This window comes from Lepisosteus oculatus, chromosome 3 (assembly GCF_040954835.1).
Source record: "Lepisosteus oculatus isolate fLepOcu1 chromosome 3, fLepOcu1.hap2, whole genome shotgun sequence".
Taxonomy (NCBI): Eukaryota; Metazoa; Chordata; class Actinopteri; order Semionotiformes; family Lepisosteidae; genus Lepisosteus; species Lepisosteus oculatus.
The window spans coordinates 62,559,988-62,575,922 of record NC_090698.1 but is presented as its reverse complement, the minus strand read 5'-3'; the positions used below and the strand labels follow the sequence as shown (position 1 = coordinate 62,575,922).

The 15,935-nt window shown below is 33.6% G+C and overlaps 1 protein-coding gene across 2 annotated transcripts in view; it reads left to right on the top strand.

Annotated features, from left to right (window-relative positions):
* Window positions 1-15,935, top strand: part of LOC102685913 (ephrin type-A receptor 5) — a 134,758-nt gene that overhangs the window by 105,835 nt on the left and 12,988 nt on the right. For both annotated transcript variants that reach the window (XM_015363896.2, XM_015363889.2), the window contains exons 9-14: window positions 5,807-5,874; window positions 8,089-8,214; window positions 8,320-8,505; window positions 10,529-10,590; window positions 11,247-11,456; window positions 12,222-12,371. In XM_015363896.2, coding sequence (XP_015219382.1) covers window positions 5,807-5,874; window positions 8,089-8,214; window positions 8,320-8,505; window positions 10,529-10,590; window positions 11,247-11,456; window positions 12,222-12,371 — 802 coding nt within the window. The remainder of the gene's footprint in view (window positions 1-5,806; window positions 5,875-8,088; window positions 8,215-8,319; window positions 8,506-10,528; window positions 10,591-11,246; window positions 11,457-12,221; window positions 12,372-15,935) is intronic.

Genomic DNA, 15,935 nt, shown 5'->3' with positions numbered 1-15,935 from the left:
TAAATATGTCTGCTCAAAATCGATACCCAGGTAGACTTATTGAATGATCAGTAAAAAAGAAAAAAAATGTTCTTGAATCTGGGACGACTAAGAATAGTTTGCCAAAATGATTCTCTTGGAGTGAAATCAGGGATTTTATGTCTTGCATATGACCACAAATTTCATATCATTTGCTGTCTCTGTTGGCTGCTCTCTGGTCAGTTATAAAAAAATCTAATTTAGTAGTCTGATGCATGTCACTTTTACTTAAACACATGAAAACACCTGTTTGTTTGTGGAGACCAGGAACTTTTAGATCACCACACTAGTCATTGAGTTAAATAAGAGAATTAAATGCTTTGAGTAGATAAGAGAGGACTCAGAATTAAATTTCCATAATTGTGAGTTTGCCTTCTCTCCTTGAAATTAGTTATGCTCCATTGCATAAGGTGAACTTTTAACTTGTTGAGCTCATCCAACATTTAGTTTTCATTTAGATACTCAAGTTAACCAGCAACTGGAAATAATTTTAATCCCACTGAATACAAATGTATGTTTTGCATATTGCAGAAAGGTTGTACCTTTGAGGATATTATGTACATACCTGTATAGAGAAATAGAAAATAAAAAGTGCTCAACTTTAAAGTAACAGTGTGTAGAAAATTCAGTTTGCTTTTGGTAATCAGATTTGTAATAATATAATAATCTATCATATATAATAATATAATAATAATAACAAATGTTATTATATATATTTTATAACCAATCACAGAATGTGTGCTTTGACACATTAGTGGCTATCACCTGATTAATTTGTTGGCTAAATATGGTTAAACTGGCAGACAAGTCTCTAAGAATTGTCAGGGAATCTTTCACGACAACTGTCATCTATCGTTGTTCAGATAACATTTAAGGACTACATATTTCTAAAAGGCATCTTTTATTTGAATTTACAGAAACTTGGAAAAATATTGTACTATCAGCACAAATTTTAATTACAGTTTAAAACAAAAGATGAGAAAAAGCTTTCCTTTTAAGAATAAAATAACACTTTTCTGTCAATCTGGATTTAATAATAATATGTGTTATCAGTATGCCTTAGATTATCTTTTCTTTTTTCCAATAAAATGTATGTTTGCATTCCCATAGATCACCCTCTTGACTTTTTACTTATTACATTTTTTCAGGGAGAGCTGTAGTAGGTTAACACATGTCAGAAATCAAGTTCAATTTTGTGAACCACTTCTTTTTTTATTAGAGACCATGTTTGTGAAGACAATGTTAGTTTTAATTCAAATGAACAGAATTCATACAGGGACCTGAATTTCTGTTATTGCAATGAATTTGTTGTAAAGTTTACATTATTATTAGCCAAGTATTGTTTTATTTTCTTGTGAAACCCAATATAATATTTTTTCTAGAGATATTTCTTTTTCATTTTTACCTCAAGTTGGATCAGTAGGATAGCTGAATTATCATAATTCCAGTTAAAGTTAAACATTTTGTTTTATATCTTAACCAAAGGCATGAGTATATCATGTTGTCCATATGTATAGCTGCTATCCATGTTTCTACTGCTGTTATCTCAAATTATAGATTATTTTGGATTAGAAATCATATAATGCCAATACTGGTATATGGCTGTTAGTGAGGAAAGAGTCCAAGTGAAGTCAAGCAATGACTGCATGAAAACTTTTTTGGCTTTATATCTTGTTTTGAAATTAACAACATATTTTACAGTAAAATCAGTAAGAAATTAGCAACTTGCTTACTAGTAATCAATAATAATAGTAATAATAATAATAAACTTTATATTATATAGCGCCTTTAAAGGTGGCTTCTCATAGCGCTTTACAGGATGACAACAACAATAAATAAGAAGAATACACAAGATAAAACATAATTACAATATATAGAGGAGACCGTGGATGGTGGTACGAAGAAAAGCAGAGGGGTGAAGAATGGAACCAGTTAAGTAAAGGCTTTTCTGAAGAAGAGGGTTTTGAGTCTGGATTTGAAGGAGTTTAAAGGTGACTCTGATATCCTTGGGGAGAGAGTTCCAGAGCAGGAGAAGGCCCTGTCACCCATACAATGTAGACGGGCTTGGGGGACATTAACGAGAGCAGAATTAGAAGAGTGGAAGATGGGGAGTAGGGCGATAATAGTTCAGACAGGTACTGAGGTGCCAAGTCATGCAGAGCCTTATAGGTGAGCATGAGCATGACAATGCAAGTCTACATGGAATTTGACCGGAAGCCAGTGCAAGGACTCCAGGATAGGAGTAATGTGAACACTTGCACTAGACCTGGTCAGGATTCTGGCTGCTGAATTTTGGACATACTGCAGTTTGTTCGGAGTAGATTTAGATACCCCAGCGAGTAGAGCATTACAGTAGTCAATTCGAGAGACCACAAATGTGTCAATCAGCTTTTCAGCCACAGTTAGTGATAGCATAGGGCATAGTCTAGCAATATTTCTGAGGTGAAAAAAAGATGTTTTGACAGTATGCTGCACATGTGGGTCGAATGTTAAGCCAGAATCGAATATAACCCCAAGGTTTTTCAATTTTGATTCAAGCTCAAGTACAGAACCATATACAGATAGGGTTACAGGACTGGCTTTACGAAGTTGATGGGGGGTACCAATAAGCATGACTTCAGTCTTGTCACAGTTAAGATGAAGGAAGAGACAGCCACATCAGTGTCAGGTTTGGTATGGATGTACTGTATATTTGAGTATCATCTGCGTAAAAATTAAGCTGAGGCCATGTGATTTCTAAAAGCTGACCAAGTGGAAACATGTAAATGCTGAAGAGCAAGGGGCCCAGTATTTAGCCCTGAGGAACACCAGACTTAACAAGACCAATTTCAGACCTGTACCCATTAAGAGAGACAAAGTGAGAGTGATCAGTGATGTAAGATTTGAACCATTTGAGAGCAGTGTCAGAAACTCCAAACACAGTCTCAAGATGAGAAACTTAAGATGTTATGGTCAACAGTGTCAAAAGCAACACTGAGATCAAGAAGGATGAGTACAGAAAGAGAACCAAAATCAGAAGCTATTAGAAGATCGTTAGTGACTTTGACCAGGGCAGTTTCTGTGCTGTGAAGTTGACGGAAGCCAGATTGGAGGGGTTCGAAAAGGTTGTTTGTCATGAGGTGGTTATGTAACTGAAGTGTGACAGCACATTCTAGAATTTTACGTTCTAGAATCACAAATTCTAGTGTGATTTCCAGGTGCTTTATTAACTGAACACTTCACCATGCGCAGAAAAAAGAGAAAGTATATACAAATTATATTCATATAGGTACCATATATCTTCAATATTTTTGTAGACACCATGTAGTACCAGTACCATGTAGTCATTCACAATGAATATCCAGGAAGCCAAACAAGTAATGATATCCTGTTTTACATATTCATCATTTACAATATAAATGCCCTAGAATATCGTTTTTTTCACTGAATTTTCACTCAGGTTCCAGTCTCAATTTCTTTGTTCTGCCAGCAGAATTTATGTAAAATCTGATTTACAGTACTGTCCGTCTTCTTACTAATTTTGATGTACATGTTTATACATATGAATCACGAAGAGCATATGTTAAATTTAATAATAAAGGTCTCGAGTAAGGTCAGGCTAACAAGATCACTAAATTAACTTTAACATGCAAGTCAGTCCTGTATTGGATAAAGCAGTTAGAAAATGGATTGATGTAGGTCAGTAACACCTATGAATTCTTCAAGGAGTAATGTATAAAATATATAAAAGCTATGTTTATGAAAGGAAGAAAATAGATGGACAAACAGGCAGACAAACAGGTATATCCATTACAGGTAATATTGGTGTTGTAATGCATGTCTTTAGAAAATAAAGTAAAGCAGTTACATTTCTGAGGCAAACTCACTTTTTGGCTGTCTTTGAAAATGGCATGTTCGCTATTTCTATTTGTCTTTGAGCTGTTATGTGTCATTTGATGTTGTCAGGTTCTTACAGTGGCAGATGCAGAGAGTTAGAGAGAACAAAAACTTCCAGTAACATCACAGTAGTCGCATGAATACTGCAGAGAACTTATAACCCTTACATTGTTTAAAAGAGACCTGTCACTTCTCAAGGACAAAGCAACTTTTGAAGTAAATAAAAAGTTATAACATTTTGGCAAGCAAAACAGAAAACTCAAAAACTGGAGTTCATTCAATTCTATTCTGAATCCACAATGTCTAAGTGTAAACATCTTTAAAAAGAAATAAAGAGCATTTGGTTTGAGTTATTTTCTGCAAATCAAGCCATCTGTGTGTACAGAGAGAGGGTAATAGTGTAGTGTCTTTTTGTGTTTTACCGATGGGCATAAAAAGTAGATCGGAAAATTCCATGGCAGTAAACCCATATTTTGTCAATAATTCTAAACTTGAAAGCATGTTTTGCACAAATGCTCACCTTCTTTTATTAATCACCAGAAGTGGTCTGCATTTTCTGTGCTAACAGAGATAGTACCAAAAGCCAGATGGGTTTCTCATAGTAAGGATATACAGTAGCTCCAAAATGTGTTTCTTAAGGCAGGCACACTTGCATTTTTATAAATCAATTACAGTTATACCACACGATGAAAAAGTTTGAAAATCCTGACACATTTTAGGAAAACATATAGAAAATGAGATGTTTATAATGGCATTTACTTTTTAATGTGTGTCCATTAAACCTTTAAGGTGACAGCAATAAGAGTTTTTTTAAGTTATTCATCTGCACTTTAACATTATACTGTAGCATTCAATTCTGCTGTGGATAGTTATCAGGTTAGCAAAAGCATAATTTATTTATGCATGCCATGTAATGCTGTAGAAATATGCAAATCTGCAACATGAATATTAAAAATGAATTTCTTGTATTTGACTGTTTTATTTTAATGTCACTTAGGGATAGATGCTTGTATATAGCTGATGGTGGGAGAACATGAGGGAGTCTTTCTTTTGGCATGCAGTTAATCAATCCATCAATGCTGAACTGAACACTCGCTCTTGCCACAGGGGAAAGAGCAGGAGATTCAAGCCAGCAACTTCAGTTCATTTAGGGTTAGCATAGATAAAGGCTTCGTATCTTAAATTAGCAAAAGCAGTCAACATCAGCTCCCGGTTACAGAGTGTTTATTTTCAGGCTCAAGAGTCTCATATGTAATTCAATGTAGGTATCCCCTCTGTGATTCTAGAGGTAGCCATTCCACAGACAGTCTTGAGCAATAGTTCTCAAAGTCATGGAAAGAAAAAGGTAAAAAATATCTGTCGATTTTATTGCTGTTGTCAGAATATACTTATGACCGTCTGAGCCATAGGCTTTTTTCATTGACGTCTACAATGATTTGAACATCAATATTCCAATAAAACACTTAACTCAAGTGTATTTTAAAATAATTGTATTCATCCCATAATGCTGTGCTGCATATGCTTAGTGCCCTCACATCCGTATCTCTGTTGCCATTCCTATAATTCCAAATGAAAAAAAAAATGTGTTAACAGGAACTGTCCACTTTGAAATCTTGCAGGAATAAAAAAAATACTGTATATACATTAAGATCTTATACAATATAATAGTCTTATACAATGCATTTTTTTAAAAGTTCAAATTAAGATGCAAGTCACTCCCTTATAATCTTATAGTTGATGTAACTATGTGTGTTACTTTGTGTTAACAGTGACAGATAAACATACTGCCGCCAGGCAACAACAACATTTCCAAAAAGAGCTCATTTTAGGTTCATGCTGGTTACCAGTACGTGTGAAAAGGATTGTGGAAAGATTTCCCTTTTTAAAATGATGTGCTCTACTTGTTTTATAGGCGCTGTGGCTACAGTAAGGCTAAGCAGGATCCAGAGGAAGAAAAGATGCACTTTCACAATGGTCATAGTAAGTCATCTGAAAAACAATTTCAGATGTTAACTTGAAGTTCAGAGTCTAAACTTAGCTATAAGCTGGATATCTTATAGATCAGGCCTCTTTTTGTTACATGTCCATATCCAGTCTAATATTATCATTACAGCCCTTTAATTTATATTATAATATCCCTGGTATAACTATAATTTTATTTTTACTGAAATAAGGAGGTCTTTAACTATATAACTTCTTTCTTCTTGTACAAAAAAAAACATACTAAATTAACATAAAACAAACATGTTCACTATATTAAATATACAACAGAACTAATACAACTAACTATCAATATATCAAGTCTGAAAACTGTAAAGAATCTACACATTTACATTACAGTTACATTAGTATATAATTATTATGCAAAATACAACTGTGTTTTATAACCAGGGTTATTTTATATAGGAAGTAATACAGTAACTGTGCATCCTACCCAGGATACTTCTGCTTACTTTAACATGATATAGAGGCAGATTAACAGATCAGGTGCTTACTTTTTCTATTTTAAGTTAACTGTTAGATGGCGAGATAATATGCATTTCATGTTTTCCTTATTCATTGTTAACAAGACCATGTCATAATGTCCACTTTATTACAGTACACTAGAACTGACTATCATTGTTCACAGGGACAAAATATAGTCAGTTGGACAACCTGTTTCTAACTAAAAGTGTATTTCAGTAATTCTGCATATCTTATTTAGAGACTTGTGGTCAATTGCGACAAACAAAAGAAATACAAAAGAAATTACAGTATCATTAGTTACAGATATTGTGTTTTCTTAGTCCTTCAGGACTAGACTAAATTAACATGATAGTTCTAATTACAGTGAACCTTGTCTTTAATGGTAGTGCCCAAGTGTGAACTAAGAGTTCCAAATTGCAACAAGCTCCAACAAACACGGTTGCCACCTAGATATCTCTGATATAGTAGATTTTATTAATAAAACCATCAGACACTTTAGACTAAGTTACACAGTTCCTGTACAAACTACAGTGCAGTGAGTATTACAACAATGCTGCATTTAATTAATTGTTGAGGCATTATGAATGAAATGCATTGAATTGAGAATATTGTAGTTTATCAGATTGTTTAAAGTTTAACATTAACTAAAAAGATAGATATAGAAATATGCCTCTGGTGTTTTCAGATATTTAAATATATGAGGATTGTACGTTTTTTTTCCAATATGTTAATGTGAGCATTTTAAGGTTAAGAACATTTAACTACCAGCATAGATTAGCTATACTGCAGTTGAAATATCTAACAGTGCAGAGTTACGGGTTTGCTTATAATTGTTTTCCTCCTACCTATAGGTTAATAAAGCTTTTACTTGTGTGATTTGTGGAGATGAGGTACAATATCAATAGATTTTCAGCAAGAAAATGTACTCAATATAGAAGTATTGATCTGTTTACATCCACCCAGGCGGCACAATTAAGCTAAATGTCATGCACTGAACAGAAAAACTATATTGATCCTTCAAGAAACAGACACAAGATTTGAAGCAATGTGGAAAAGATGTATTTTTTATTAGTTGTCTACTACAGTTCATGGATAAAGACATGAATGTGTCATATGTACAATTTGGCATTATACAGAATATGAAGTTAAGTTGGTGTTTACATTGTTAACAGAATTTTTTTGGTGAAATATTCCATTTGTTGACAGGTTAATCCACACATTTGCAGAAGCTGAATTGTGCAGTTTAATATAATTTTGTTGGTAACAGACCCCTCACAATAGCATAGAACTAATTTTTGAAATAATATTTCATCAGGTTCCTAGAACATGACTTCATTCTCTACAGTATCAAAGACTGAATTATTTCCAAAATATTTCAGTATGGAATTTTGCATTATCTAATCAGTATTTATTCACACTATTTGTGTATTTGTACTGTTCTCCAGTTTCAATTGTATTTGATCATAGAGAACTGTACATTTTCATTTTATCAGTGATTGGATTTGATTTTAGTTCAGGCGCTTGTGAAAGTCCAGATTTAAAAAAGTTGATAGTTATCCATTTATGTTTGTATCCTTATAACTGTATGTGTTCCTTAACATAATAGTTCTAATTACAATTAAAGTTCTGTAAAAGAACTTGTATTATATTTTGCTGTGTGTTGAACTGAACCTTTTTAGATAGACAACAAATGATTTAAACTGTTTTAAATGTATTCTTTTTATGCAGTAAAATTGCCTGGAGTGCGTACATATATTGACCCTCACACTTATGAAGATCCAAACCAAGCTGTTCACGAGTTTGCAAAGGAGATTGATGCATCATGTATTACTATTGAAAGAGTAATAGGAGCAGGTAGGCAAACAGTAATCAATATTTTGACTAATATGTTAACATATGTTCAGTTGTTTTGAAGTGTTTTGTTCGATAGAGGATATTGTTTTTTATCTGTCTTTCCAGGTGAATTTGGAGAAGTGTGTAGTGGACGTCTGAAGCTCCCAGGTAAAAGAGAGATTCCAGTAGCTATCAAAACTCTTAAAGCTGGCTATACTGAAAAACAGCGGAGAGAGTTTTTAGGAGAAGCCAGCATCATGGGACAATTTGATCATCCTAACATCATCCACTTGGAAGGGGTCGTGACCAAAAGTAAGTAAATTAGTGTGAAAATCCTGAATTCTCTAATGCGGAGCATCATTTCAAACCCATTGCACAATTTAAGATTTTTGTTTCACTGTGCACTGCAGACATTTGGAGTTATTTTTGTATTTCTAAATTGGAATTGAGAAAAAAAATGATATGATTAAGTAACAAAGATTTTTTATAAGTTAAAATAATATAAACGCACTCAAAATGTTTTAACTGTTAACGAAGCTGTCATTTTACTGAAAAGTTGTCTTACCCAATTGCTTCATCTTATGTGCATATACTCAAGGCATTTACAGCTGAGTAAACTTAATTACTTTAAAGAAAAACAACAGGTTACTCGGGTTGATTTGATCATCTGGCTAGTTTGTTGGCCTCAGTCCAATTAGACAGGCATTTAGTGAACTACTGTAGATGGGTAGAATGAAAAAGTCCTTCAAGCAGCATCACCACATTCTGGGAGAAGTGGAGTAGATTAGGGTTATAATAGATAAAGGGCATACACAAATACTCTGGTGCTTTACAGACCAAACCAGAGGATCTCATCATATAACATTTTACCATTCTCACACAGTATTTTTTGTTTAATACCTCCTTAATATAATATATCAAATATGCATTCTTTCATTTTTTGGTCTTAGTCTTATTGTCCTCAGTAAAATGTGTTTGGAGGCTTGACTTTCCCATAACGTGTCTCAAACTCAGCTGGGGATTCTCTTCTAATTTTCTATTTAGTGTTATAGTTATGTTAGTTGTTTTTTAAAGTAAATCTATTAATTAATCTTTTTAAATATTTTTGTGTTTCTTTAATATAGTAATCTAAAGAAATATCATCCCCAAGGATCCTTTAATATTTTAATATTTAATCCTTGTTAATCTCTTAATGTTTATTATTTAATTTGTTATTTATTATGGTCCGTTATTATATTATTGATGTGTATTGAGCATATTGAATTCATTTTTTTAGAGTACTCTGCTTTGATGTAACTAGTGAAATAGTTGATTGTGTAATGCATTTTGTAGTGTTTCTTTGGTCACTATTCTTCTACAGAGATAATCAATTACAAAGGTCTTTATAAAATTAACATGGAAATGTAAAAACAAATCTTAGGAGGTTCCTGTGTTAATTAATTTCTTATCACACAAGCAAGCTAGTGGAAAATGAGTTATTAATACACTTTGTAAGTGTTCTGTGAGTGCACTGTATATCCGTATTAACATTTGCTCAAGCATGGGGTGATAATTGCGCTCTTAGGATGTGAACCAAATGTACTTATTTAAATCCATAACAGGTAAAAAATGTAAGGCACACTATCCTATGGGCATGAATACTCACAATCACTGATCTGTGTTGTTAGTGTTAAATAGTCCAATTCAGATAATCACAATACTGTAAAAAATATTTTAAACGTTCACTGTATAATTGTTATTAAACATTTTGAGCATAGCATATTAAGATCCTTTTTGTTAAATAACTCACATATTTTGTGGCTAATTCTGTTAGCATAGTTTCACTTGTAGAAAGGTTTACATATTTGGATAATGGTCTTGATCCTTTCATTATCAAAAAAACACTTATTCTTGGTAAGGGATGGGTATGAATGTGTATAAAGTATATTAGACCTAAGACAACAAAAGTGCCAGCACCTATAAAAATTGATTTTTCTAAAATACATTTACACATTTGTAACTATGTTTCAAGATACTGTACACTATAGCATATCATTTGAAAATGCCTGTAAATATCAGAAATCAGACACAACATATGTTTTAAAAATAGTCCCGTTCTTGGATAAGTGTTCTGCAATCCCTGCCAAGACCTGGATAGGATACTACTATCCTTCACTGTTTGAGTATAGTGATATTTTAAGGTTTCCACTGGGGTTTGTGTCATCTTTTAAACATGTATTGTAATTAATACACATTAGCTTTTTCATAGTTGTTCATTTTATGTAAGTAATTTTATATTTGGAACTCATACAGTACACTTTGTGTATTTATAACCTTTATTTCGTTTTCCCCTCAGGCAAACCTGTAATGATTGTAACCGAATACATGGAAAATGGATCTCTTGATACCTTTTTGAAGGTAATATTTTCATTATATTATTAATGCTAATCATATCCTGATAAACTGAGGCTGGATGTTAATGAACTCTATTTGGTAAATGTCTTTACTTATTTTATAAATGACTCTGGATTATAGAATTAACATTTTTTCATTAGGTTTGTATATATACAGTATATAAATGTTTTTTTACATGTACTGTATATTCATGTATATTGTGTGATATAGTATATGTTAAAAGCAGTAGATACTGAAAAAGTTAAGGAGCTACGCAGACAAAAGTGACCAAACTACTGTCAAATAAAAGAGAAGGCAAACTGATTGTTCAACAGTCCAAGGTCACAGACACTGACCTTGCAGCTGATATGAAGTTCTTAGCGTATTTCACCAGATGGAAAAAAGCAAGAACCACATCTTAGAGTAGCTGATTGGTGTCAAATCCTAGATCCTGGTGTTATTAGTACCCTGCTCATAACCCGCTGAATCGCTTTGCTACCCTGTCATATACCTATACACCTACATGTGCACTGTGCTGTATGTGTACGGGTGTACAATAGATTTGGAGCAAAAATAGGAATATTTGATACCGAATATTGAAGTGTATTTGTGATGATAAAAATGTTTCTTATTTTTATAAAGTACATTTTTGTAACATTTTTTTTTGTATTTGCCGGCAGAAGAATGATGGACAGTTTACAGTCATTCAGCTGGTGGGGATGCTGAGAGGGATTGCATCAGGGATGAGATACCTGTCTGACATGGGCTATGTGCACAGAGACCTTGCTGCAAGAAACATTCTGGTCAACAGTAACCTTGTGTGTAAAGTCTCAGATTTTGGCCTGTCTCGTGTCTTAGAGGACGATCCAGAAGCAGCCTACACAACAAGGGTATGTCCGTAAAAAATATGACTGTGGTTAAAATTAGGTTGAATCTTTTTTCATTTTTAAGTCACCATTATTATAGAACATGTCCTAACCTCCTTTTCCTGTTGTACTCCACTTTTCTATGATTCTTTGTCTTTCTTTAGAATTATTTCTTTTTCCCATAACAGCTGGACAGAATATTTGTTTAGATACTGTTGTATATTGTGTATTTCATAAAGCTGGAAAATACTGCAAATTGACACTGCTCTTGAGCAGTTCTGTTCACATGCAATTTTTATTTGATTTAAATTATTTTTTGACATTTGAATTGGATTGGGGAAAGTGTGACTGATATTAACGTAATTATTCAGAAAATCAGTCGAGGAAGTTCATTATAAGACTGAATAATTAGACTGCTGGCATTAACTGTGAATGTGGTTTGTTCAATACTTGTTTGCTGCTGTATACACAATTTAAAGAGACCCACTGTACTGTATTTGTGTTATCTGCCTGCCATCGCTTCCAAACCTGCAAATTAAGATGTGGATTCTGGAGGCAATACAGAGCTCCGTCAGTTTTTGAAAGGCAAACCTCGAGGACATCCAATTAGCAGTGTGCCTGCTAGTACTTGCAGGTTTCTCTTCCTTGTGACAGGGTGCCTCCTGTCAGTTGTGTTTATTTGAAATTTCTACATCTCTTTCTCATTGCTGCAAGCAGACGTTAAAAAAATATCTCTTCAGCAGTACAGTAGTGGTTTGGAATGAATCTAATTTTATTATTATTAAAAAGGGGGGCAAGATTCCAATCAGATGGACAGCTCCAGAGGCCATTGCATTTCGGAAGTTCACTTCTGCCAGTGATGTGTGGAGCTATGGGATTGTCATGTGGGAAGTGATGTCCTATGGGGAAAGACCTTACTGGGAAATGAGTAACCAAGATGTGAGTATTTTTTATCTTGATTGTTTGTTTGCTTGTTTGTTTTTTGGAGCAATTGGTTCTGTATGTGCTGTCATTGGTATTCTTGTCAGCTTTAAATGTACTGCAGTCTCTTGTTTTGAATAAACATTGTTTTTGTGGATAATGGTAGGGCAATCACGTTGTCCTGAGGTGTTGCTCCTTTTTGCAATCAAAAGATAAAATCAGAATATAAAAAGGTGTGTAAACAGGTGTGTAACAGATGGAAAGAAATTTCATATCTATTTCTTTTTTGGAGGTCTAATTACACTTTTCTCCCAAACCTAATTAACACTTCCTGACATTACACTCATCAAAGGAATGCTTCTTCTTTCCTGCATACTGTTTAGTTTCCTGTATGTTTTAGTCAACTCCCCCAGTTTTGACCTAAACCACTTGGTCTGAGGCAGCAACTGTACTCCATTTTTACAAAACCCTATATACACTGAATTTTCATTGAGAGCAACTGTGCTCAATAAGAAAAAAGCCTGCAATTCGCTTTGAACTTTAATTTTCCTTTAAAGGAAAACTATACTATTTTTTGAGAATCGGATACAAAGTGAGTGCTAAACTAACTGAAGAAACTTATTTTGTACTTATATAGTAGAATAACCCATTCTATGCAGTTTGAATGGGATGAAATATCGGGCAGAATGCTGGCCAAACAATTGAAGAGAAATGTGGAAAATAACGTTCTTCGCTTCTTAACTAAAGAGATTGGAACTCCTATCACTAACCAAAATGAGATTAATTCAGCTTTCATACAGTTTTACTCTAATGTTTATAGTTCAGATCATGTGTCTAATGACTCAGATATACAGTCATTTCATAAAAAAATATTAATCTTTCTTACTGGATGAAGTATATAATACAATGCCTAATGGGAAATCACCTGGGATGGATGGTTTTCCTGTAGAATTTTGAAAACTTTTTTGGTGTCTCTATTTCCAGCCTTATTACCAGCCTTAATCTAATTTTTGTTGCCACTAGAATTACACTCCCTAAACATCTGAATATAGCTTTAGTTTCTTTCATTATTAAAAAAAGATATTCCTTTGCTTAAGTTACCATCAATTAAGCGTGCTAAATGTGGATCTTAAATTGATTTGTATTGTCTTGGCTAACAGATTCGATTGAGAGATTCAAAAATTAATTCATTCAGATCAAACTGGCTTCCTCAAAGGAAGACAAGCTTCAACTTGTCAACATGTCTACTAGACCCTTAATTAATTTGATCTGTCACTCCAAACAACTGGCCTCCCCTACTGATGTGGTCTTGCTAGATGCAGAGAAGGCTTTTGATAGAGTCAGTCTGTGTTTTCTTTTTTAGAAATGTGGCACAAAGGGATTTGAGCCTGGCTTTATCCATGGGATTCAAACTGTATAAAACTCTCCTAAAGCCTTAGTCATTACTAATGGCAACATTTCCAGTCCTTTCACACTCTGCTGCAGAATCACACAGGATTGTCTCTCTTTCCTCTGTTATTTGCTATTTTTATTGAACCATTAACTTTAGTAATCAGACAATCTGACTCCATTATCAGTAACTCTGTAGGATCTATGCAATATAAGATTAATATGTATGCATATGATACTCTACTCTATCTACAGAGTCCTTGAATTTCTCCCTGCATCTCTTACACTCATAAATGCTCTTGGTAACATTTCAGGACATAAAGGTAACTGGTGCAAATTGGAAATTATACAGTACCATTGAACAGGTTCAAGTAGAGTTCTCTAGCCAACTCACTATCATTTATGTGGAACACTTCTAGTTTTAGATACCTGATTTAAAAAGCTCCCCTAATCTGTGTGATGTGGCACATTTGAACCTTTTCTTGATTCTGTAATATTGCAATATTGTATCTCCCTTATGAGTTGTATTGCTGCAATAAAAATGAGCATATTTCCTCAGGTTAATTATACACTTTCTGTGCTTCCCAAAAGGATAAAAAACAAAATGGCCTGTTAGGACAAACCTCCTTTATGCAATTTCTGTCAATTTCCACTTTTTACTCAAATGGTTTAGCCAGAATCAATTGGATACACCCTGTTTGTTGGAATTAGAATAGTCTAATAGCCCAGTTCAACTAACCTCTTTGTCTTCTTGGCAATTCTACTAAAAAATTAGATTGTTTAAAAAATCCATGTATCTAATCCACAACTGAAGCAAGGTTTACAGTACAATCCATCAAATTTACACACAACAGATTTTATTCTCCTTGCTTTTTCCGATAACCCTTAATTTACGATTAATAAGAAACCTTATATACTGTATATTTCCCTATTTGCAATTCAAGAGGTGTTATACAGCTTGTAAACTTTGCTTAGCTTAACTTTATTCCTTTTCACAAAGAGCAGTTATATCAAGTCATTAAAACAAAACATTACTTTATTGTCAGTATTACCTTATTGTTCAAAGTAAACTGATATATTTCTATTAAATATATATATAATTGATGCATTTGATTTGTCACGAAATGGGCACATGTCAAAAATATGTCTTGGCTGCATTAGACATTGTAATACATCTACCTAGGAGTTGGGCTTGTGATTTTTCCTCAGATACTTCCGTAGAATTCTGGACTTCATGCGTTAACATATTTAAATGCTTGATTAACTCAAAAATAAAGCGTTTTTGTAAGTTTTACACCACACATTTCACTCAAAGAAAACTTTTTCTTATAGGACTTGTTGACACTGAAATATGTCAACACTGTAGCGAATTAGTACCTGACAATCACCTATATGCTTTCTGGAAATGCAATTCTATTTTTCAATTTGGTCTTAATTACAGTACATCCCACTTGACCCTGCATCATGTCTTATTGGAGACTTCTGTAAATTCAAAACCTCTAAATGCGTGTCCAAATTTTACTGTCATAACCATAGCTAAAAGATTATCTTATTAAACTGGAAGGATAAAAAGATTTCACTCTCACAATGGACATCGAGTTTTTTTTTTACTTGAGAAATCTGTGATGTCTATAACTAATCAAAGGTCGACATTACAGGACATTTTGTTGCCATTTATAAATTATTTTAATTTGAATGTCATGTATGCCTGCCCAATTATTTATTATTATTTTTTCTGACCCTGAATAGATTGACTCCCCTCTTCCTCTATTTTAATCTATTTCCCTTCTTTTGCTATTTTTTGGCTTTAGTATTGTAGACCCTATATGTTCTAGCTTATTCTGTTCTTATGTGATTTGGCAGTATGTTTTTATATGTATTTTGTTGACTTAATGTCCTTTTGTAGTTTCAAAGTGTGTTTCGTGCATTAAAAATGAGAACAGAAATGTACTATAAATAAATTGCTGGGGTGAGCAACAGGGGTTATTGTTTTGCTCATTGACTTTATTGAACATGCCCATTGGGGACTTCTGATGCTGCTATAAGAGCCACATCACTTGGAATAGATAACCTTATTCACTGTTGACCAAGAACCCCTGCTGGGTCAGTCACTTGTTCTTTGCATGTGAGTGGAGGGGCGTGTGCATGTGTGATTTTTTGAGAATGTAAATTTGGTCTTGGACAGTAGCCAGA